Genomic DNA, 24,831 nt, shown 5'->3' with positions numbered 1-24,831 from the left:
TTAATAAGGTCAGACTGAAGTTTTCATTTGTGCACCAGTCAATCCTCAAATTAAATACAAAGTCAAATCCCAGGTCAAACGTACGATAGAATGTCTTGAGCGTGTTTCTCTTCAGTGATGTGATGTTATGTTAAATGTCTGTTTCCATGTATCTTTTTTAAAATATTTGTCCTTATTGATGTTGCAAAAGGAGCTGCCGAGATGCAAGAAAAATGTCAGACTCCATCTGACAATAACTATTATTGTATCGTAACTACCTTGACTTCAAAAGCTACAACGTTGAAGTGTCATCTGAGGCAGTGATTGATGTTTATTCAGGTACAAGCACTAACTTATCAGAGAAATAAGGAACATTTCAGTTTGAAGATAGTGGACATACTTATCTGTGAACACGTTGCAAACAATAGGAGAAGCAAACATAGTAAGGCGAGAAACAGCGATAAGATGACAGATGCAAAATCAGAATATCAATAAAATCTCTGTATGCACCGCAGGCTGATGGTGCTTCTGGCCACACACACACACACACACACACACACACACACACACACACACACACACACACACACACACACACACACACACACACACACACACACACACACACACACACACACACACACACACACACACACACACACACACACACACACACACACACACACACACTTTCCCCCAGGCAGGCATGCTCCATAAAGACAGTCAATTCTTCGTGTGAAGTGACTACAATTCCTCTCGTCTTTGTACGACACAAAAGAGAGAATGACGTTCTGTCTGTTTGCCCACTGGCAAGAGGAGAGGGAAAGGAAAGAGGTGAAGGGGACAAATGGGAGTTCGGCCAGCAATAGACAATTTCACTGTTTTATCAATAGAAGGCAGAGTCAGAGGAGAGGGACAGGGAAGATGAACAGATGAAAAAAGGAAGTTGGGGGAACGTAAGAAGGCCAGGAAAGAGGGATTGATAAAATGTTTTTGTTTCATTTTATTTAACACAGTGAAATGCATCAAAGGTTTCCAGTATAAGAACTCTTTAAAGAAATTGATCCAGCAAAAAACACAGCACTCACTGTACAGTGAAAAACAGTGACATCCCAGACATTGGTGTATTATTTTTGTTTTAAAAAAAAAAGATTATTTGGCATCTTCTGCCTTCATTAGAGAGTTGACATGAGAAACCATCCAACCTGTTGCCACAAACGTGGAACTTTTGTCTAATAATTAAATATGAAATCATTGTGTGCTGTAGCCTTACGGTACGTCCAACGGAGACGTCACGCTTTGCCGAACTGCATTGTGGTTCCGTCGCGTCGCTTTGCCTCCGTTGCTCGCTTTGAAAGTTGAGAAAAGTTCAACTTTTCAAGCGTCGACGGAAGCGCTAGCCAATCAAATCATATGCCAGTACAAGCCCTAGCCAATCAAACCGCGTGCTTGTGTGTCCAGGGCGGGAGATTCATGTGATTGGTTGTTGGTCGCGCACCAGACACGCCTACCGGCACGCTTCAACGCGACGCTGCAGTGTGGACGTACCGTTAGGTTTCCCTTCTTTATAACATAGGAGTATATATAGGAGGATTGTCAACATAGTGTATCTAAAACACAATCAGGCATACACACAGGATATACATGAGTGCATCTGTAAACACCAGCATCTAAATCATCCCACAATTTCATCCCACAGGTAAAAAAATGTAGCAGTTCAAAGCTGTTTGTAGATATTTTAGGAAGTATAAACATATTACTGAGCCAGCTTCTTCACAGAACAGCCGCAGTGTGGTTTATGAGAAAGAGTCAGACAGGAGAAGATGGATGGACAGAAAGAAGAAGAAGGAAGGCATTGATAAGGAAGAAGACGAGAAGGAGAGGCTGAGGGAGAAGGTAAAGAGTGAGAGAAGATGAAGGGGGGAGGAAGTAAAGACAGGGAGTGAGCGGTGATTTGAACGCTGACTGTGACGAAGCAGTGAGCACGCAATTACTGACAATCACATTGATGGAAGAGCTGGGGTATATAGGGGAAATGGCGCATCAAATAAACCCTCACAGTTCGTCTCTGTCTGTCCTTCTATTCTCCTTCTCTCCTTCTGTGAAGGCAGCAGAGCTGGAGAGATAGAGATGTACCAACAGAAACCAGGCACTGACAATTAGATTATTATTAAAATAATTATAACTCTCGCTCAAGTACTGATATGCTTTGACCCCTTTGATCTTTATCTTAGAAGCCATTAATGCCTGCTCCTTCGAAGGTTCATCATATCATATTTACATACCTTGAGTTATTGATATCATATTAACAAGCTTTTTTCACAAAAGTGTGGATTCAGAAAAAGGCTGAAATCCTTGTAGATAAGACCGAACACTTAACCTTGAATAAGTGTCTCCTGAAACACAGAGTCTCTTACTTTGAGTGCATAGACTTCAGTTATATTTTTGCTGGTTGTACAGTTTAGCCTTTAACCTTTAATTTGAGTCAATATAGGACTCATCTATTCTATTGGCTCGGTCTGTAAATGTCAAGAAAGTAAAGATATACCTGTAATAAAATGTAAAGGACCCAAGGTAATGTGTTAGAATTACTTCTTTGGTCTGACCAACTCATGAAAATGTTTAAAAAAAAAAGGCAGTTTATACTTATATTTTAGAAGCAAAGAGTTTCGTACTATTTTGTTATTTATTTAAAGTATTTATTATTATAATGATGTCACTTATGTTTCCAACCAAAAGTTTAAGATCCAAAATATTGACAATTACAGTATGTAAATAAAATTACAATCTGAAAAAGCAAATGGCAATTTTGTTTGATAAATGATAAAAAAAAATAATCTAACTAACAAAAATAATTCTTTCAACACCCCATTCATTGCACAGCCTATTACCATAATCATGAATACACCCCCCCTCCCTGTGTTTAGCTTTAGTTGTATCTGCCTCTGTTAATGTATAATCTTTTGAGGGGGGTGTACACAATAGCGATTATGTAAAAAGCGAATGTACACACAGACGCTAACACCCCATTGCTCTCTGTCCCACTTCCACTTGCACGCCGTGCGTGACCAACAGCTTGTCACATGACATTAAAGCACCAATTGGAAACCAGCAGCAGACATCCATTTGAAATTTTTCCAAGCTTCCTACGGGCCTCATTCCTCACCCACTGTATCAGACAATAAACCGCTCTGAGGAACAAGAGATGGACAAACTCACACTCAGACAACAATGAATTCCCTACAGGCTCTGCAGACGCACGCACACACCCACTGCCACCCAGTAGTTATTGTGTAGTGTGTACCACCCACTACTCCCACTCTGAGATCACTCCACACTGTCCCGGGTCAGTAGTTAAGCCTCCCATGAGGAAGAGCAGCGAGATAGCGGAAAACAGAAAATGAGAAGGTTATGGGGCAGCAAGCACAGCTGGAGATGCTTGAGTGAGACCTTGAACAAACAGCAGCATGCTGCAGTTTGAAGGTGAAACTAAGAGTGGGGCAAGGTGAGCGTTGAGAGGGGAATGTATCACCCGACAGACTTGTTTACTTTTGGAAGGATTCTCCACCTTACTGTTGAGGTGATATTGGAATATTGCCTTTGGGGCTTGATGTTAACATGGAAAAAAGGCTTGATGTGTGAAAAATAGACTATAATGTTTTGGAAACAAACATTTCTTTGCAAGTCACAAATAAGTTATTGGCTATGAGTTCCTGAGTCAACAAAATCCTAGACTTTGTGTTTCCAGTCTCTCACAAGTCATTATACCCTTGAACAATTCCAATGCCTTTAGAGCAGGGAAATACGTTACTGCTCTTAGCCCTGGAAGTTTATATTTATTAATTGTAATACTTTTCAGAACATTTAAAGGCAAAATGAGTAGATGTTTTCGTGGTGTGTTTTTATGGGTCACAGTAACATTCTTTAAAGACCTTAAAGTTGAATGCGAAATTTCAGATATCATTGGGTATGGCCTTTGACAACAGGTGAGGGATATATATGACCTATCTACAAATGAACACAGATAACCGGCATTAACACACTATGACACTATGATGGAGCAAATAATAAGCATTAACTTCACATCATATATTTTCCATAACTATTTTAGTTTTGTGTGTAAAGGAAATAAAATCTTGACTGAATCTTTGTGAAACGCTTATGGAGTTAGGGTTTAGCAATTAAAGGAATATTTAATGTTATATATGCATACATATTCCTCTATTGGCTAAACCAATAGAGGATTATTTATGCATATGTCATATTGCAGTTGATCTAAGGACTTGTGGCTTTTCCATTAGATGTTTCATCACCTTATCAAAATTAAACCTTTTTGATAAGGGTCCCCCCTTAAATCCAAACATAGAGGTTATTACATGTTGTACAGTAAGAGGTACCAATAAACCATTGATTTCCACTGAACACTGATGTCAGGAAGCCTATAAAAGGTTCAAACATCTTACCAGGTTCACAAAGTCTTGGTAGCAGATCTTTCCGTCGGCGTTGCCATCGGCGAGGGCCAATAGGACTTCCAGTTTGTGGGGGTCAAGCTCAGAGCCGTGGGTCGCCAACAGGTCTCTGAAGCGCTCTGTGCTGATGAAGCCTGAATTCTCTGGGTCATACTGCAAAAAACACACACACAAAGACCATGCACAAGTTAATATATATAATAATATATACAAAACTTAAATGGAAAATGATAGGTAAATAACATTTAAATAGAAAACAAAAGACTCAAATATGTTTGTCTATAGCTATAGGAACGTGCACTGTATCAAATAAGCGCATGATTCTAATGAAGATGCACATGTTGTTAGCAGTCCCTCTCCCTGTTAGTGCAAAAATTGCTGTGCAGCCAGACATCAAAACCTCAAAAAAACATTGCAGTGGTTTAGTCACAATTTGAGCCTCTTGTGAATGAGCCTGAATTGCTCAAAAAGCGTCCAACCATTAAGATGCAGCAGTAACTTTTAACAGCTTTGGATTTTGGTATGAAATGACACTGAGCTCTTCGTTTCAGAATGGGCTGTTTTTCTGCTTTCACAGCCAGTATAAAGAAGGCTTTCAAATGTATCTGAAAAACACCAGATATTCTGACAAAACACCATCTTAAAAAGCTGGATATTCAAAAGACCTTCAGAGCAGTGATCACTTAAGCACTTGAATGTGAAAAGAGCCCTGCACTTTTCTCAAACTTTAGCTCCCACTCACTCTCTTCTTCCCTTTGCACTTAGTAGCTTAAGGCTTCAAATCGTAAGTGGCAATTTATAATGAAACTGCCACTTGAAAACACACAAGTATATAAAGTATTGTGCATTTTATGTGTTTTATATTGTGCACTATATATCCAGCAGAGCTACAAGCTATAACTTAGGCTAACTGCTTACTAATTGAAGATAAATGAGCAGTCCGGCAGTGGCTCAGTCAGTAGGGGCTTGGACTGGGAGCTGTAGGGTCGCCGGTTCAATCCCCGAACAGACCTAAATATGGAGTGTGGACTGCTACTTGGAGAGGTCCCAGTTCACCTCCTGGGCCCTGCCGTGGTGCCCTTGAGCAAGGCACCGGACACCCCTCTTGCTCCCCGGGTGCTGTACAATAGCTGCCCACTGCTCCTAGTAGACTCCTGGTACTAGGATGGGTTAAATGCAGATAACACATTTCACTGTGTGTGCTGTGTGCTCTGCATGTGTGACCATTAAAGAGGGGTTCATCTCTCCGATTCTATGTAAAAAAAAAAAAATAGCCAAAGCCCGGATAAACAGAAAAAAAGACTGCAGCTGTTTGGCAGTGTATTTATTTTCAAGTAAGGACAAACTATCCTGAAATACATATCAATCAAAAGACTTGAATGTTTGATTTGAATGTCAAGTTGTTTGTGGATGCAGGCAGTGGAAGACAGCTGCTGCCTCTCTGAGCGCCTGTTTGTGATTGTGCATGCATGTGTAGCTGTGTGTGTGTGTGTGTGTGTGTGTGTGTCTTTATATATTTGCAAATCTGCATTTGCGAGTGTAGCCATGCCTGTGTGTGTAAATACACCGCATTCATACATAAAGATGTGACATTCAGACAATGTGAGCCGCCTGCCAGATTCCAACACCCCTGAACCAGACATACTTAGTGTGTACATGCCTGAGATTGTGTGTGTGTATGTGAGTGTGTGTTTGCCATACGCCGGGGTTGGCAGACGCTGAGTAGAGCCAGGCTGGCAGCTCGACCAAATGACAACAGGGAGAAGAGGTTTTGGCTCTCCCTCATGTTGTTTTTCTCCACGTTACCTAACAGTGATACGGCTTTTTTTGTTGCAGTTAAGGTTACAGTTGTCTGCCTGCTTTCCACTCAATGTCATCTTTGATGGTTATTATCATTCACACTTGGCCTGAAAATTGATTTTATGCAGCTTGTCTGGCTGCAGTTAATCTGTATGTGATGTGAGGATTATCTCTAAATGCATCGCATCATTGTGTCTTCAGTATAGCTGTTTGGCAAAGTATGCTAATGCTATAGTAAGTATGTTAAGAAGAATGGAATAACAATTAAAGAGGGTCTCGAGGCATCAACACCCCCATCACACCTGGAGCAGACAGTGAATGCAGGAAGGCATGACAGGAGGAAGGATATGGGAAATGATTTGTCCAAAGTGCATATCAGTACACAAATAGTGCTCTTGCAAGCTTGAGACTTTACAACTTGATAAATAAGACTTGGATTATACTCAGAATCGTGTGTGAGAGATGTAAACCAATGTTTTGATATAGTTTGGCTTTTGTTGAACACGGCCCCCATTTACTTAAATTATTTAAGACATTTCAAGAGTTCAAGGTTGCATGTGAGTAAACGATTTATGAAGGATCAGTTTGGGGTTAACTATAACTTTAAATCATTGTCTGCAATGCTTTTCTCGACTTTACATTGATTTATGGCTGTCTAAGCTTGATCGCATCTGGACTATGTACAAGTTTATGTGATGACTTAAATGTACATATCTGGTGTGGGAGGTGTGACAGCACTCTGAGTAACATCATCGCTGGACATAAATTCACACTGTTTCCACACACCCATGTTAATATAATATGTAATATGTATATATGACCCAATTTGTATATATGTCCATTTTCATTTTCATTCATAGTTTATAAGACCCAATTCCTTTCTTATTTCATAGTTTCTCATTATTATTATTATTATTTTTATTTTGTATCTTTGATCTTATTTTTGATTTGATTAATCTGTGTGAATCTGTGCTATCCTGCTTTTTCACCCTTACCCTGTTGTTTAATAAAGGTCCATCTTAACTTATCTTATCATATATTGATGCCATCAAATTAAGCATTTTACGTGTTCTCGTATTTGGATACATGACAAATAGGGGATCACAAGCGCAAACATACCAGAAGTCAGCTGTTCAGTTATGACAACCGGTCTGAATGTGTGCCATCTGCCACATGGCATCCACCAGAAGAAGAGGAGGAGGAAGTGTGTTGCAGAAATAATGTGTATATTCCCTTTAAACTAGAGAATGCTCTTACAATGACAATGCATTTTACAATACTGTTAGGTTTCTGCAAAGGCAAAAAACTCCTGAATAATGACTTGCACTGCCGAGTCCCACAAACACACCATAACCTTCTAATGAATATGCATGAAACACCAAAACATATTTTTCTCTCTCACACACAAACACAAACACTAGATGCACAAAAATAACTATACTTAACAAACAGGAACCAACCTTCTCTTGCAGTAAAACAGCAACCTTCGGCCGAGGCCATTTTGTCATGATGAGGTAACCACAGCCAAAACCAGTCTCAACACTCACCACCAGTATGTGAGCAAAACAATATGTTGTGTGTGTGTGTCCCTGTCATATTGTTTGACCCAGATTGCGCATGGTTATTCTTATCCAGGACTAAAGGATTACAGTCCAATCCAAAATCCTAAACACTCACCTCCCCCATTTTACATAGTTTAAAAACATACACACACACCCCTAAAACCCCACTTGCCCTCGTCGCTCCGCCCCACACACAACACCCCCTCACCCTATATTCATTATTCCTTCACGCTCTCCTTTCACTTTCTCTCTTCAGAGCTAACATTTGCACTCGCTCAGAAGAAAAACAAATAGTCCAAAAAATGTCCCCGTTATCTCTTTTCCTGTCACTCCCAGAGGCCGGCAGCTATACATTATTTTCCTCACACAAACACTCCCTCGCTCAACTTTTACAACACCACAGGCTTCATAGTTGAGTGAGCACTGTCTGAAGTCAACAGGCCGGCTGCTGGGGCGCAGCGGCGGAGGGACACACACTCAACAATGGGACACCGAGGGCAATTTCATGCAAGGTTCACCCAATCCCTTCACTCCAATTAGGGTTCATTTCCTTTTGATGTGCCCAGAGGTACATGCAGAGGAGGACATTACAAAAATAAATCTCCACCCAAGACCTCATGAGCCTCACAACAAACTGAAAAGTCAAACTGGAACGTGTTTCAGATTTAAGAAAAAAATCTCAGTTGTATGCCTGCAACCAACAACTTTTTGTCATTGTCTAATAATTCTATATTATTCATTTTTGATAAATAGATAAAATATTAAAGAAATGATGTAAAGATTGTACTTTTTACCCCCCCGATGTTCAGATACTGATATATTACATTTCTTCTCATAAAAGACAAAGAATAGTAGCAAATGTATACTATTAAAACGCTGGTACCCAAACCCACCCCAAAAAAATGTGACATTTGAAATATCTTCTGTAAGGCTGATAGTTTCATATGTTTTTTAATACGAGCAGAAGGTTTTTGGTAATACAGTACTTACATACTGGTGGTAAGTACTTTGCTTGTGTGTGTCGGAGCAGTCACCAGATTGTAAAACTCTTTTTCCAAGCCTATTTTTTTAATTTCATAACCATGTTGCTGTCTTTGCTCCATAAGGCTTGTTTTGAGAACAGCAAAGGGAGCGTGATGCAAATCCCTCAGATTAAAATAAGTACACACACGTGCGCGCGCACGCACACACGCACGCACACACACACACGCACACACACACACACACACACACACACACACACACACACACACACACACACACACACACACACACACACACACACACACACACACACACACACACACACACACACACACACACACACACACACACGCACGCAAATGTGCAGACATAATACCACAAAACATTTGCAGCAAATGAGCTTTCATATTGAGGGCAGGGTCTCTCAGCAGCTTGATGTCAGTGTGGAGGAGAAAAACAGCAGAGGGAGGGGGGGGGCGAAAGTAAAGGAGGTTGGTTTGGGTTGTGGGGAGGGGGTGCTGACCGGACACAATGCAAGGCTTTTTGTCCTCAGCCTAATTTTCATAAAGCTGAATATTAAGGAACAAGAGGGTAGGCGGTCTGTAAGGGGTCAGGGAGTTGTTTTACTATTGAAGATTGCACACAGATACTGGAGAAATCATGTGGACTTGGCAAACATAAAATATACAAAAGGCTACATTGAAAAATTTGACTCAAAGCAAATCTAGCTTGCAGGGCAATAGACTAAGAAATCTCAAATTGCTATCGGATCTGATTTAAACTGCCTTGTCAATTTTATATATACTGTAGCTTTGCATGATCTTAACTGGCTCATTTCAATCAATTCACATGACTGAGAAGAAGCACAACCAAAGAAGTCCTATGCTGTACCTCGGAGGTTGATTCAATGATATGTATCTCAAGAGTTTAACTTGTTTTCATGACCTATCAAGAAAACACCCATCAAATTCCTTCAAACTAAGAGAAAGAGAAAAGCTTGGCAGAAGGTAATTTAAGATCAACCTCACTTATGACTCTCAGCTCTGGCTGATTTGTGGCACGTTCAGTGACCTTTGACCCACACTGGGTCACTGTCCAGGAGCTTTGAGCCGCAGATGAGCTGCTGTCTGGAACAGTAAGCTCAAGTTAAAGGAAAAAAGGAAGCATGGTGCATGAATGAAGAGAGAGTCCAGACATAATTAACAAAGAGTTACTCAATCCTACCTTGGTTTACTAACAGCAAAAAATGGCGGCCTCTCTAAAAGGCTCTTACATACGCCCACACACTGAAACTTAAACTAAAGAGCTGAGAGCTCTGTGTGATCATCATTTCACACTCATATACATCAGTTTTTTTTCATATGCACACACCTTATTTTAAAATCCTATCTCCTCTATATCTGTCCAGTGTCACATCCCAAATGTTAGTACCTGCTTGAAAGTCATCTTTTTTTGGAAACAAAAGGCAAGAGCATAAATATATCAGTAGCTACACTGCTGACAATAAATGTGTGTATCACTTATGCTGCATAAGCAGAAAGCGGATCTAAAAAACCTTTGATAATAACATCATCAACATTTCAGACAGGATTCACCCTGGGAGCTCTGCAGGAAGCAGCTCAAACTGGTCCATGTAATCACTGAATGTTGGCTTTGAACTGGGATGAAGACCTTTGCTGTGAGAGATCCTGTCAGCCACTCCTTCACTCATCACTGCGATGAAGCAGAACAATCAAATAACAATCTGACAGGGATGGAAACTAAAGTCTTATCCCTAACAAAGTCATCAAATGTACACAGGAAATAAACACCACTGTACAGGTTCATGCAGTAACAGGCATGAACAAGTCATTCAGCACCCTAACATGTGTGACCTGTCTTTAAAATGAAAGCAAAGATGTGTTGGCGGATGACGACATGAAGCAGTAAACACACTGCATAAAAACAACACATGGCTGCTGCCGGAGACTTCAGTAAAGATGTCACACTTTTAGATGATATCATCCTCCAGGCTGAGGGAGTTTAGGGCATGACCAATCAGCATGGAGACACGCATGACCAGACTGAGTGAGAGGGGCAATAACGGGTAACCTAAGCAACAGGAGCTCAGATAGCCCTTAAGTCACTGTGTGACCGTAATGATAGTCGTGCAGAGGACAAAATAATGAATTGACGAAGTATTTTGAGCGTGTGTGTGGGTGTGTTTTGACGATGCAGGAGACATCGTTTTGGCAGCATTATTTTATATTAACAAGCATCAGAAAAAATTGCAAGTTTACCTCAAATGTATTTCTGTTAATACAGTATGCGTCACATAGAAAACATCCCTATATTATTACTGTTACAAAATTGCATGTCTTGATAAACACAGTCAACATACAATTATTATTCTGCAAAACTGGCCTCATCTCAAATATTTACTCTATGCTACAAGCTGTAATTTTGGGTATTAAGCTCAACCTATATTACTATATTATTGGATCTCTGTGGTATCATTAACTCAATAACTGGTACAGCAAAATCCAGTGAGGGCGCAGCCTGTCCCAGAGTATAATTACTTCCAATCCCCCCGTGAAGTCCACCAGTGTGCACCACTGAGTTGTGGCTATTATAAGTACGGTGCAAGAAGAGGCCTCTACCTGCCCAATCTGCTGACCTACAGACAAAACAAGCTATTAGATTATCCAGATTTCAAGGGTCTTTTGTACATATGCTATAAACATGTCAATATGTTTTCTTTCCTGAACAATTTCAAGCCTCTATTTCAAAGGGTTAAAACTGATGTAATAGTGTATTGCACTACAAATAAAACCTGTTTTATTGCATGAAGACTAGCCAAGACAGACTAATTACCTGCAGCTGACATTATAACAACCCATTTAATGAGCTGGCAGTCTTTCTCTTCTAATGGCTTTCCTTTTTTCCCCCTTAGTCATAAGGGTCCTCACTGCAGCTGGACTGCCGGCTGTTGGCGTAAAAAACTCAGATGTACTTGTTTAAAATGCAAAGTGTGTTCATTTACCACTAACATTTTGTGAGCAAAAAACTGTATTGATGTGACTTTGTGACTATAAATAATAATGTACTAAAAAAGTTTATTCTCCAGAGGGAATTAAAATCACTGATCATATGTAGCATATCAAGTATTACAATGGTCAGATTGTTCATTAATTGCTTAATTTCTACTTTCAAATCTGAAATGAGAAACCAAAAATTGGTAGCAATGAGTCCCAGAGGCAGCGATTGATAACCATCTTGCCTAAATGTAATCCATCACTGATCAACAGGGTGTAATCTTAATCTTCATAAACAGGACTGTTTTCATTGTAGCCATTATGGCTCGCAATAGCAGGAAAAGCACAGGTGTCCCTGAGAAACAACTGCCTTCCAGATTAGTATTGTGCCTGCTGGCTCTCTGGTCTGGCGTACAGGGACACTTGAACTGAGCCAGTGTCAGCTACATTTCTTTCACCTGTGCTTTTCTTGCTCTGATAAGAAAAATATCTGCTTTGAGAGAGCTACTGCAGATATGGTACAGCCACGCAGGTGTTTTCACTTTTGCTTGATTGGCCTACTACTCTTGAACTGCATTTGATTGACATCTCCATCACACTCTCATGTTAATGTTGGTCATTGGAGAAATGCAAAGTCAATATGCACAGGTGCACATACGCTCTATAAAATGTCAGAACATTTGGAAAGTATGTCAATCCAAGTCCGGGGTGATGTGTTTAAATTCCATAAAAGATCATCAATATATTTTGATATAAAATCTCCATATCTGCCATTTTTGCTTTAACAATGATTTTAACAATCAATAAATGAATCATATGGCGATTATATTACTGTCAATGGACATACATTTTTTTATCTCTTCTCGAAGTTCTCTATTTTTTGGTGCAGATGTTTGCAGAGTATCCAGTATAGATCGCAGACACTCATACACAAATATACGCACAAATACCACACTTGTACAGGTACAGTTTCCTAATGCTTCTGAAAACAAAGCCAGAGCATTCCCTTGATATGGAGCAATTAGCAGTTCTAATAAAAAGCCAGCCTCGTTAGCGGAGAGAAGCTCGTTCGTCTCTCCGATAATTACACTGAAGCACGAGGGAGGACAGGCGAAGACCAGGGGCATCTCATTCACTGGCTATCACTCACACAAACTCACACACACTCCGACAGAGCAGGTACAAAGGAAACACACTCATGTTAATCAGGCTTTTCAAACCATGCCCTCAACACCAGAGGGTCTTTCATATATCTTTCGATCCTCTATCTAAGTCTCATACCCACGCACACCCTTTTGTCACATTATTAGACACAGCTAAAAGATTACATTATCAGTGCTTTTGGCCACTCTGAGCTGTGAGCCGCTCTGTGGTTTTGGGGATATTGTCGGCCCCGATGGAGGGGCCCAACACTTTGTCTCATTTAGAAGACTTGTTCGGGTTGAGTAGAATTGAAAGCTTGTCGTCTGGAGAAGTCTCTGAACGGGAATGTGCGGGGGCAGTGATGGAGAGGTGAAAAGTCAAACGGCCCAGAAGACCAGTGAAGGCAGTCACGCATACATCATTGATGGAAATCCTCAGGATAGTGAGATATTTGTATATGTATGTTTGTGAGAACGAGTAGCCATGTCCAAACAAAGCGGGCTACATTTGAAAATGCATCTTTTTATGACCCTCTAAACTTCTATGGACATACATCCACCACTTTGGCCTATATGAAATTAACAATTATTTAATGGATTGCAATAAAAGTTGGTACAGGTTTTTAACGTCCCCTTCCTGACTAGCATCAATGTGAGAATACATATTTTGGTATGCCAAGACATTTGGTAATCCATGGTACCCAGAGGATGAATCTTTAAGACGTTTCATCTAGTGCCAAAAGCAAATCAAAGCTTTTATTTATTCAGTTATGGAACATAATTATGTCATTCACGGTTCGCAGAGGATGTATCATAACAACTTTGGTAATTATATTCTGGCAGCTGCACCTAAATGACCAAACCATTACTAATGTTGATAGAAACAGAGAGAATAATGCCAATGAAAACAAGAACATTGCGTGCATTGTCAGATACAGCAAATATTTGCACAACTGAGGACTGGGCTTTGTCTCCTTACCAGATGGTTGCTGCAATTAACCTTTTTGTTGTTTACTGAAGGAAGAGAAATTGGGACTATTCTATTTTTGTTGTTTTGCCTTTTTTCAGAAAACAATACTACTTGATTTATTTTCCTCACTGTTGACCACAACATATTACTAGACCGACTGGAAAACTGGGTGGGACTTTCGGCAACAGTTCTAAATTGGTTTGAATCCTACTTAAAGGATATAAACAACTTTGTTTCTATAGGTAAATACACATCTGAGTTGACAAATATGACATGTGGGGTTCTTCAAGGCTCCATCCTGGGGCCTCTTCTCTTTAACATCTACATGCTACCACTGGCTCAGATAATGAAAAATAACTAAATAAGTTACCATAGCTATGCGGATGACACACAAATGTACATAACCATTTCACCAGGAGACTATGCTCCAATTCAAACACTGAGTAAGTGCATTGAACAAATCAAATCAAATCAAATCAAGTTTTATTTATAAAGCACATTTAAAAGCGATTTTTGGTCGAGCCAAAGTGCTGTACATGTAATAAAAACACATTACTACAATCACAATAAAAGACAATAAATTACAACAGATATATATAAAAAATAAAAATGAAACACAAGGAAAAGTCAGGAGTCGTACTCCGCTCTAACTAGAAGGCCAGAGAGAAGAAGTGTGTTTTTAGTGTAGATTTAAAAACCCCTAGGGTCTGGGCCGACCTCACATGGAGGGGCAGAGTGTTCCAGAGCCTAGGGCCAGCTGCTGCGAAGGCTCGGTGCCCTCGGGTTTTAAGCCTGGTCTTGGGCACTACCAGCAGCAGCTGGTCAGCAGACCTTAAAGCTCTGGCTGGGGTGTAGCGCTGGAGGAGTTCAGCTATATAGGCCGGAGCCAGCCCATTAAGTGCTTTAAAAACAAATAAAAGGATTTTAAAATCAATTCTGAACCGAACTGGAAGCCAGTGTAGTGAGGCCAGAATTGGGGTGATGTGGTCACGCTTTATGTGGCCAGTCAGCAAACGTGCAGCTGCGTTTTGGACTAGCTGCAGGCGTTTAATTGAGGCCTGGTCCATACCCACATACAGAGCATTGCAATAGAGGTAACAAAGGCGTTAATAACCCTTTCTAAGTCATTAAAAGATAAATACGACTTGGTTTTGGCCAATAGTCTTATTTAAAAAAAGCAGGATTTGACTACAGTGCTGACCTGCTTGTCGAATTTAAAAGTGCTAGTGAAGGTCACTCCAAGGTTCATGACCGAGGGGAGGATGTTTTTTTGAGAGAGCCCAGAATATCAACCGGAGAGGCTGGAGGTTGGGGTCCAAAAAAGATGACCTCAGTCTTGCTCTCGTTGAGGTTGAGAACGTTTTTGCTCAGCCAGGATTTTATCTCTGTTAAGCAGTCCATCAACTGCTGTAGTGAGTGTTTGACATTTGCTTTGAGAGGCAGGTATATCTGTACATCGTCGGCGTAGCAGTGGAAGGGAATATTATGTTTTGTGAGAATTGAACCTAGGGGCAGTATGTACAGTAGAAAAAGGATGGGGCCCAGAATCGAGCCTTGGGGAACCCCACAGGTAAGAGGGGCTTTGGCAGAGGAGAAGGCACCTAGCTGTACCGAGAAGCTACGGTCTGTCAGGTAGGACCTGAACCATGCAAGGGCAGAGCCTGTGATGCCAGCGGACTGTTCAAGCCGTGACAACAGGATGCTATGGTCCACAGTGTCAAAGGCAGCTGTCAGGTCTAACAGCACCAAGACAGCGGAGCTACCTGAGTCGGCGGCTAGGAGCAGATCATTAAAAACTCTTAAAAGGGCTGTTTCAGTGCTGTGCATGGGTTTGAAGCCAGACTGAAACTTTTCATGGATTCCATGCGTGGTTAAAAAAGACTGCAGCTGGGCGTAGACTACTCGCTCCAGGGCTTTTGATAAAAAAGGTAGCTGGGAGATGGGCCTAAAATTTGCGAGAATGGAGGGGTCGAGATTTTTCATGTTTGAAGGCAGCTGGGACACATCCTGAGCTAAGAGAGGTGTTTAAAAGTAATAAAATACTTGCTCCAACTGAATCAAAAACATCTCTGAGAAGGCGAGAGGGAATGCTGTCTGAGGTGCAGTTTGTCGGCCGCAGGTGCTTGACTACATCTGAGAGAGAAGAGAGGGATACAGGCTCAAAGTGGTCGAGGACAGCAGGGCACAGAAAAGGAGCAGGATCTGGGGTAGCACTAGTGTGGGCTAGCCTAAGAGCAGATTTTTTCAATAAAAGATTTAAGAAACTTATCACAGAGAATAGTCGATGGGACAATAGAAGAAACATCACAGGGATTAATGATAGAGTTGAGGACATTAAAAAGAACCTGAGGTTTATGGCTGTTTTTGGAGATTAACAGAGAAATGTGCTCTGTTTTGGCTGCTTTTCTGGTAGTCAGAAAGGCAAGCACGAAGGATTTCTAGGGAGACATGGAGTTTATCCTTTTTCCATTTTCTCTCTGCACGTCTGCAAGCGCGTCTGAGAGCACGAGTACAGTCATTGAGCCACGGCTCTGATAGAACTTTGGTGCGTCTAAGCGTAAAAGGAGCAACAGAATCAATGACTGGATGTGTCAGAACTTTCTCCAATTATACAAAGATAAAACTGAGGTAATGGTTTTTGGAGCCAAGGCAGAACGTATAAAAGTTAGCGCTGAGCTTCAGTCTGCAATGTTCAAAACAACAGATAAAGCCAGAAATCTAAGTGTAGTCATGGACTCTGACCTGAGTTTCAACAGTCACGTTAAAACAGTTACTAAATCAGCCTACTATCACCTCAAGAATATATCTAGGATTAAAAGACTAATGTCACAGCAGGATTTGGAAAAACTTGTCCATGCTTTTATCTTCAGTAGACTCGACTACTGTAATAGTGTCTTTGCAGGTCTCACAAAAAAATCTATTAGCTGCAGCTGATTCAGAACGCTGCTGCTCGAGTCCTCACTAACACTAAGAAAGTGGATCACATCACTCCGGTTCTGAAGTCTTTACACTGGCTTCCTGTCTGTCAAATAATTGATTTCAAAATACTGCTGCTGGTTTATAAAGGATTGAATGGTTTAGGCCCAAAATACATTTCTGACCTACTGCTAAATTATGAACCATCCAGAACTCTCAGGTCTTCTGGGACTGGTCAGCTTTCTGTCCCCAGAGTCAGAACTAAACATGGTAAAGCAGCATTCAGTTATTATGCTCCAAATATCTGGAACAAACTCCCAGAAACCTGCAGGTCCGCTGCAACTTTTACTACTTTTAAATCCAGGCTGAAGACTTTTCTTTTTGCCACTGCTTTTAATTGATATATTCATATCTTAAACTGCACTGTAACTTTTATTATCTTTGCTTTTTAATGACTGTTTTTAAATGCCATTTTCTTAATGTCTTTCATTTTCGTAAAGCACTTTGAATTGTCTTGTGTTGAAAGGTGCTATATAAATAAACTTGCCTTGCCTCATTGTGTACATGCTTAGCCCTTATGAACCATACTTTCCTTTGTAAATATGGTACATATAACTGTTTATCAGGAGCAAATTGTTCATACTGTAAGAAATGTGGAGCCTACCACACACATAAATCCACATATAAACTTACACAGCGGTCAGGACAGTTTGTAAGAATAAAGCGCCACGCTCACGGAGAGGTCGATCTGACATGAGCAAGTCTAATCTCTACCACAGTCTGTGTCCGACCTGACAGCTCCCGGCTCGGGCAGGCACTGACGCTGACGGGGTACCAACCAGTAGCCAGTGGGTTGTTTCATTGTTCTCTGACAGAGAGGGAATTCAGAGTTACTGAGACAAAACCAGTACTGTGAAGAAGCAGGAATGTTACATCATCTAATAATGTAAACTCCAGAGGGATTTTTTTTCTAATTGTGCTCTGTCTGCTCGTCTTCTTTTAAATCCTCCACTGAAAAAAAAAAAGGAGCGCAGTGCAGTCTGACTTGTGTGACACGCAGGCTGTCACTCAGATTCTCAATCCTTCTTTTCAATGATATTATCACAAAAGGGTTCAAATTGAACTTTGCCTTAATCTCATGTGGGAACACATTTCCACCAGGGACAAACACAGATGGGCAGATCCAATACCTCCCTGGTTTTTCCAGTCAGACTTCCCACTGGTGTCACTTCACACTGACACAGAGACAGCAGAGAGGGGCAGGATGCAGAAGGGATATGTGTGATGAGCCGTTGAGATTTCACACCATTAATTACCCAGACATCACATCTCCCGTCACATAGGATTCTGCAGGAAAAGGTCAGGCGTCTGCCTTGCATAAAGACCAGCTCACCATGGATGTCACGGCCCCCGCTGGCCAGTCCAGTGCTCCTAACACGTCACACTTCATAGGCCATGACAAGAGCCTCAACAAGGCTTATAATAGCCCCAAAATGCCACAGCAGTGCCTTTTAATGCAGCTATAAACATCACGGAGACTCGGAGGCTAAGGCCAAAGCCACCATGGAGCCAGGAAAGAGAGGGGAGAACTGGAGGGAGACAGAGGAAGAGAAGTGGTGGACTTGGAAAGAAACGGGGGGTTACGTATTGTAACCCTAGTTATATAAACACAGGCGGAGCCCTCTACTGGACTCTATGGGTACTACTCTCTATCATGCTGTGCGTGCTTTCACCTACTGAATTTACGTAAACGTAGCCGGCCAATCGGGGCGAGCCTACCTGAATGCGCGCGCAGGCCCACAGTATATAAGGCGGCTACACCCGCCGCCCCACTATCCTATACACTCTTTAGCGAGCGGACTAGGAAAGACAGGGCCCCCAGGTAGAGGGCTCCGCCTGTGTTTATATAACTAGGGTTACAATACGTAACCCCCCGTTATATCTCACACAGGCTCCGCCCTCTACTGGACTCTATGGGTACAGTGGGCGGAGCCCCGATGTATAAACGCCCTGTCGTCCAACAACATCGACCCACCACACCGTCCCTGACCGGCTTTTGGCTAACATCCACTGCATCCCCACTTCCTCCCATCCGGTTGTAACCGTGGAGAAGTCGGGGCCGCAACTTGGATAAGGCACACTCACACAAGCTTACCTCGTGTAGAGTGTGCATGGAAAAAACTGTGCGGAGACTCCGTCTGGAGCCTACTGCGCACCATGTTCCCCAGGTCCCTCAGGAGCACGGGAAAACATAAGTGCACCACATCCCCCACACTCACTCACGCTCCGTGTAGAGTGGGCATGGACAATAGTGAGGAAGGCTCTCGTCCTCCAGCCCTGTATGGGGCTGATTGCGCACCATGTCTCCCGAGTCCCTCAGGAGCATGGGAAAAACACAAGTGCTTTATGTCCAGGGGGGGGGGGTCAGATACCTGCTGACCCACAGCCACCCCCCTCTCACCAGTCATGCGTTGCCTCGGCAAGCACCGACGACGAGAAGGAGCCAGACATGTCCAGGAGATAACATTTTATGAAGGGGCCTGGCGTAGACCAAGACGCCGCCGTGCATATATCTTCTACACTCACGCCGCTGAATAAGGCTGTTGACACAGCCACAGCCTGTGTAGAATGTGCACGGACCCCAGTGGGGAGGGCTCTCCCCGCCCGTCCATAGGCATGTGTAATGCACCTGCATAGCCATCCTGATAGGCGCTTCTTTGAGAGGGCTTTTCCAGCCACACCATCCCCAAAGCACACAAACAGTTGTTCAGTGCGCCTAATGGCAGCCGTCGGCTCTACATAGCATGCTAGCGCACGCACTGGGCAGAGGAGGTGCAATTTAGCCTTCCTGGCCCCAATATGGGGTGGAAGATTAAAGCCACCTAACTGAATAGCCCTTGATCTGAATGAACTTCTGATACTCTTAGGAGTAAAGGAGGGGTTCGGCCTGAGTGTCGCCCCGCTACGGTCACCCCGGATCAAAAGACAACTTGGGTGTACCGTCAGAGCGGTCAGCTCGGACACTCTTTTAGCCGAAGTCAAGGCAAGTAGCAATGCTGTCTTCCATGACAGTGCTTTCAGGGAGGAGAGCTCCAGAGGCTCAAATGGTTCTGTGACCAGAGCCTCGAGCACCAACGGCAGGTCCCACTGCGGGGGGCCCGCGTCGTCATAATGCCGTCTCTTGAAACGGACATTATGGGGAAATGTGGAAAATGTGGAATGTGGACAGAGATGACTCTTACTCTGGGATAAATGCAATCGTTTTTACTGAATGCATTTTACACACACATATCACTCTAGAACTAGAGTTACACTACGTAACCCACTGTTCTTCTGCGGAGGGTCCCTGAACGCACCGTGGCCACTCTCACGGGGGGGGCCGCGCGTCGTCATAATGCCGTCTCCTTGAAACGGACATTATGGGGAAATGTGGAATGTGGACAGAGATGACTCTTACTCTGGGATAAATGCAATCGTTTTTACTGAATGCATTTTACACACACATATCACTCTAGAACTAGAGTTACACTACGTAACCCACTGTTCTTCTGCGGAGGTCCCTGAACGCACCGTGGCCACTCTCACGGGGGGGGCCGCGCGTCGTCATAATGCCGTCTCCTTGAAACGGACATTATGGGGAAATGTGGAATGTGGACAGAGATGACTCTTACTCTGGGATAAATGCAATCGTTTTTACTGAATGCATTTTACACACACATATCACTCTAGAACTAGAGTTACACTACGTAACGCACTGTTCTTCTGCGGAGGTCCCTGAACGCACCGCGGCCACTCTCACGGGGACCGCGCCTCATAATGGGTGTCCAATTAACATCGTATGAAAACGGCCTTGCCGATCTCAACGAGACATTATGGGAAAATGTGGAATTGTGGAGAGATATGACTCTTACTCTGGGATAAATGCAATCGTTTTTACTAAATGCATTTTTCACACACACATCACTCTAGAACAGGGGTTACTATATACGTAACCCACCGTTCTTGCACCAGGGCCTCTTTTCGACTTTGGAGCCACAGCTAAGAAGCTGTAGTATTCTCTGGTGGCCTACTCCGCTGCCAAACCTTCCATAAAAGGGAGTTTTGGCATGGGGGCTGACACAGAAAAAGGGCCAATTTTCTACTGAGGTTCTTGAACGCACCGCGGCAGCTCCCGTGGGGCCGCGGCTCTGTCAAATGCCATCTCTTTGAAACGGACATTATGGTGAAAAGTGGAAATGTGGAGAGAGATGACTCTTACTCTGGGATAAATGCAATCGTTTTCACTGAATGCATTTCTCACACACACATCACTCTCTTGAACCCGCACAGTGCTTTGACAGCACTACGGTTTATTCCACTCACGTGCACGCGCCCACCTGCTGGCTCCTATACTGGAGTTTACAGAGGGGGCGGGGAGTGTGGGACAGTGTTCTTTCCTCTGGGGATGAGCAAGAAGCAGCCTACTCCTCACCCACGTGACCAAGGAGATCGATCCAAAGAGCCCTTCCGTAAACACGGGGGCTCCCAGGAGATCAACACGGTCCTTTTTGAAAAGTGCCATGCAGCGTGATCCCTCACCGGGATATCACACGGCAGACAACGGCGGCGGCCACGATCAAGCTACAAATAATCGCTCTGATCTGGTGAGGTGGGAGCATCTCCAGCAATGAGCGAGATGCCCAACACACCCGTGTTTATCTGCAGTCGCCCTGTCACGCGGTAGCGTGGCAGAGCTCTTTTCAGCTCCCTGCCCAGCCTGCTGTCCGGTGGGAGCAGCTGCGCTCTGCCGCCATGGTCATCACCTTGGGCGGTGGACCTCCATGGACCGAACCCGGAAGTGCCCGACAACGGCAAACGGAGCCATCCGCCCCGCTGGAATGGCGAACGTGAATGGCACCGCCTCGGCCATATCCTGGTCCCCCAAACACTCTAACAGAGGTGGTGGAGATCGGTTCCCGCGATCAAACCAAGGCAGGTGGGGCATGGCCGAGATTCCAGTAATGGTGAGTCCATTTTTCGTTTCTTCTAATCTTCTAATCTTCGTACGTTTAACTCTTCGGTTGTCAGCTCGTCTGAAGAGAAAAAGGATAGTGGGGCGGCGGGTGTAGCCGCCTTATATACTGTGGGCCTGCGCGCGCATTCAGGTAGGCTCGCCCCGATTGGCCGGCTACGTTTACGTAAATTCAGTAGGTGAAAGCACGCACAGCATGATAGAGAGTAGTACCCATAGAGTCCAGTAGAGGGCGGAGCCTGTGTGAGATATAACAAGTAGACAAAGGCAAGAAAAAAAACATGGGTGAAGGATTTAAAAGTAAAAAAAGGGGAAATTATAAATAGATGAGACCTCAGTGTAATGCAGAGCTGGCCTGAAGTGAACATGGCTACAGATATCCTCCAAAGTCGTTACCGTAAGTAAAAGAATTATCTATGCACAAGCCCCCTGTTTAAGATACATTTTAACACTAATGATTTACTTTCTATATTTAAAGAAACACCCTAAATTTGCTGAAATAAACCTGCCTTGCTTAACAGAAGAAACAACTCCCCAGTTGTTGGCAGGTGAAATGTCTGCCTCTGTTAGGATAACCCTCATCTGGCCACAAACCAAGTTAATTAAGCAACAATCTGACATAGCATACATCAGCAGGATCAACAAGCTGAGAGAGGACTTCGCTTGTCCCAGCAAAGCACTCTATTATAACCCACTTTCATTAAACAGCAGCTCCTCCACAATTGCTCACCCACTCTTCTTTCTTTCCCTCGTTACTCATGTTTGAATGCGAGCAGTGTTTTCCCAGCGGGGCGAACTCTGTTGAAAATGTGAGGGGGCAAGTGTTGCAAAGTCTGCACACTTGAACTTATTATTTCCCCGGCTAATTGTGTGAGGAGATTATTATTGTAGGGAGCAGACTGAAGCCACTCTGCTTTGAAGTGTGAAGAAATAGGAATAGAAAGAGAGGCAACAGATGGGGACCAATCAGTAGCAGGTGATAATTGTGAAGTGTTGTTTGTCATTTTGAAATAGAAAGGTTAGGAGTTAAGTGGAAAATCACAAAGGCAACAGATTTAAACGCACACGATTCTGACACATTCCCAACAAAGGTTGTGCATAATAAGCTTCACAGAGGTAGCTTACTGTAAGATTGTTATCCATCATATTCTACAGGTGTTTTCTATCGTAGGTATGCCCTAAGTATGCCTTTTTACAATAACACGTTTTTTTGAAGGACATATTTATGCCAAAAATAAAGACCATTTTATATGTTGCTGATACATACTGGTAACATGAAAGCACAAGAACGCAAGTGCACTTTTTAACTATATTCAGGCACTTAATGATAATGTGATTTTAATAAATAAATAAAACAAAATTCAAACCACAGAGTGATCTGTGTAGAAACTCCACAGGCAGGAATTAACAAACTGTGGAGAGCTACACAAAAATGCAATATACACATCTGTAGATTAGACTATTATTGTTTCAGTCATTTTGAAAAACAAAAATAATCCAGTATACACTTAAAACAATATATGGTGCCTCCCTTTCTTCCAAACAACCTGAAAGTCCAGGAATGTATTAAATCATCAAAGATTATTTTCAAATCAACTCAAGGGTCTATAAAAACGCTTGAAAAAGCGATCTAGATCATTTTGACCAGATTTGAGAAAACCATGTGAAGAGATTGGGAGAAAAAACTCATTGGGAAGAATCCAAATCCAGCTAATTCCTGCAGTGAAGCTAAAGTTCATTTTCATTTGGACCTGCATAATAATGCCCAGTCAAAGTCCCAATATCCTACCAAAGATTTTGAAATGTCAGGCTCATGGCATTACTTGGAGCTATATTCACTGAGATTAGTCTTATCAGACGATACACTGAGAAGTGACTTGCAGGCCCTGATGGCCACAGTATCTCCTTTCTCTCCTTTCTGTTCCTCATCAGCATTCTTTCATTTCCTTTTCTCCACTGCTCTCCTGTCCTCTGTGATGGGAAATGCAGGTAGTCTGCCACAGGTAATTGCTTTCTCTCGCATGCAGGACTCTAATATACTTTCATTCTGCTCTCCTCTCATTCTTTTCCTCCATCCTTTTCACCACAATACAGATAACTGAGTACACGCAGCCCATATTCAGGGACCAAAATGAATCTTCAGATCCTGCATGTGTTGCACTGCTATGATTTAAAACACACACACGCAACACTTTCATTCAACTTTAGTCCTGGTACACTGCTGTATAGCAATGAAAGGCACATCCTACTGTACAGATGTTGCTGTGCTGGCAAAATGTTATAGCGAGATTTAAACATTGCACATATGATACACACATACTACATTTTTTAGGTTAGTTACCCAAATAGTTCATTCAGTCAAAATAACTAATGTGGATTTCAGACGGTCCTGAAATGGTTTTCCATCACAGAAGCGTGTTTCATGGTGACTGCATGGATGACGGACATGTCTGTCTAATCAACAGAGCATTGGGTCACCTGTCTTGCTTGACGGATTTGAAGCCCTCATTTATAATCTCACACACACATGCAGCCCCAAAAACACATGCAGTCGTCTGAGGCCATCACAAATTAGCATGGAAAGTTACCGTTTCCTTGCCAACTGGCCTGTAACCAGGCAACGTTGGTCTGTGTGAAGATGTCTTCAGTGGGTACATGCACATTTACATACACATATGAGGCTTGATGTGTGGATGGGTGTCAGACATATGGTATTACATTAAATCCCTGGACATCTGATCCCCTTATAGTGCAGGACCTGAAGCACATAGATACACATGAGCAGGCAGACTGACGGGGAAACACACAGAAACAGCTTCACCCTGATCCAACAGGTAATTACATCCAAACCACACGAGCTGTTTAATCTTTTCCAACCACTGCTGTCTGTCTTCAAATACATTCCCCATGTTACTTTGATCATTAAGCATTCACAATGTTCCTGAGACTGAAGGAGGATAATCTTAACTGAACACGGTGCTTTT

At 42.7% G+C, this 24,831-nt stretch overlaps 1 protein-coding gene across 2 annotated transcripts in view; it reads right to left on the bottom strand.

Moving 5' to 3' along the window:
* rhbdl3 (rhomboid, veinlet-like 3 (Drosophila)) overlaps positions 1–24,831 on the bottom strand; it is a 59,566-nt gene that overhangs the window by 18,120 nt on the left and 16,615 nt on the right. For both annotated transcript variants that reach the window (XM_034129372.1, XM_034129373.1), the window contains one exon: positions 4,443–4,601. In XM_034129372.1, coding sequence (XP_033985263.1) covers positions 4,443–4,601 — 159 coding nt within the window. The remainder of the gene's footprint in view (positions 1–4,442; positions 4,602–24,831) is intronic.

This window comes from Trematomus bernacchii, unplaced genomic scaffold (assembly GCF_902827165.1).
Source record: "Trematomus bernacchii unplaced genomic scaffold, fTreBer1.1, whole genome shotgun sequence".
Taxonomy (NCBI): Eukaryota; Metazoa; Chordata; class Actinopteri; order Perciformes; family Nototheniidae; genus Trematomus; species Trematomus bernacchii.
The sequence above is the reverse complement of the archived record's forward strand: the minus strand, read 5'-3'. Positions and strand labels throughout refer to the sequence as shown.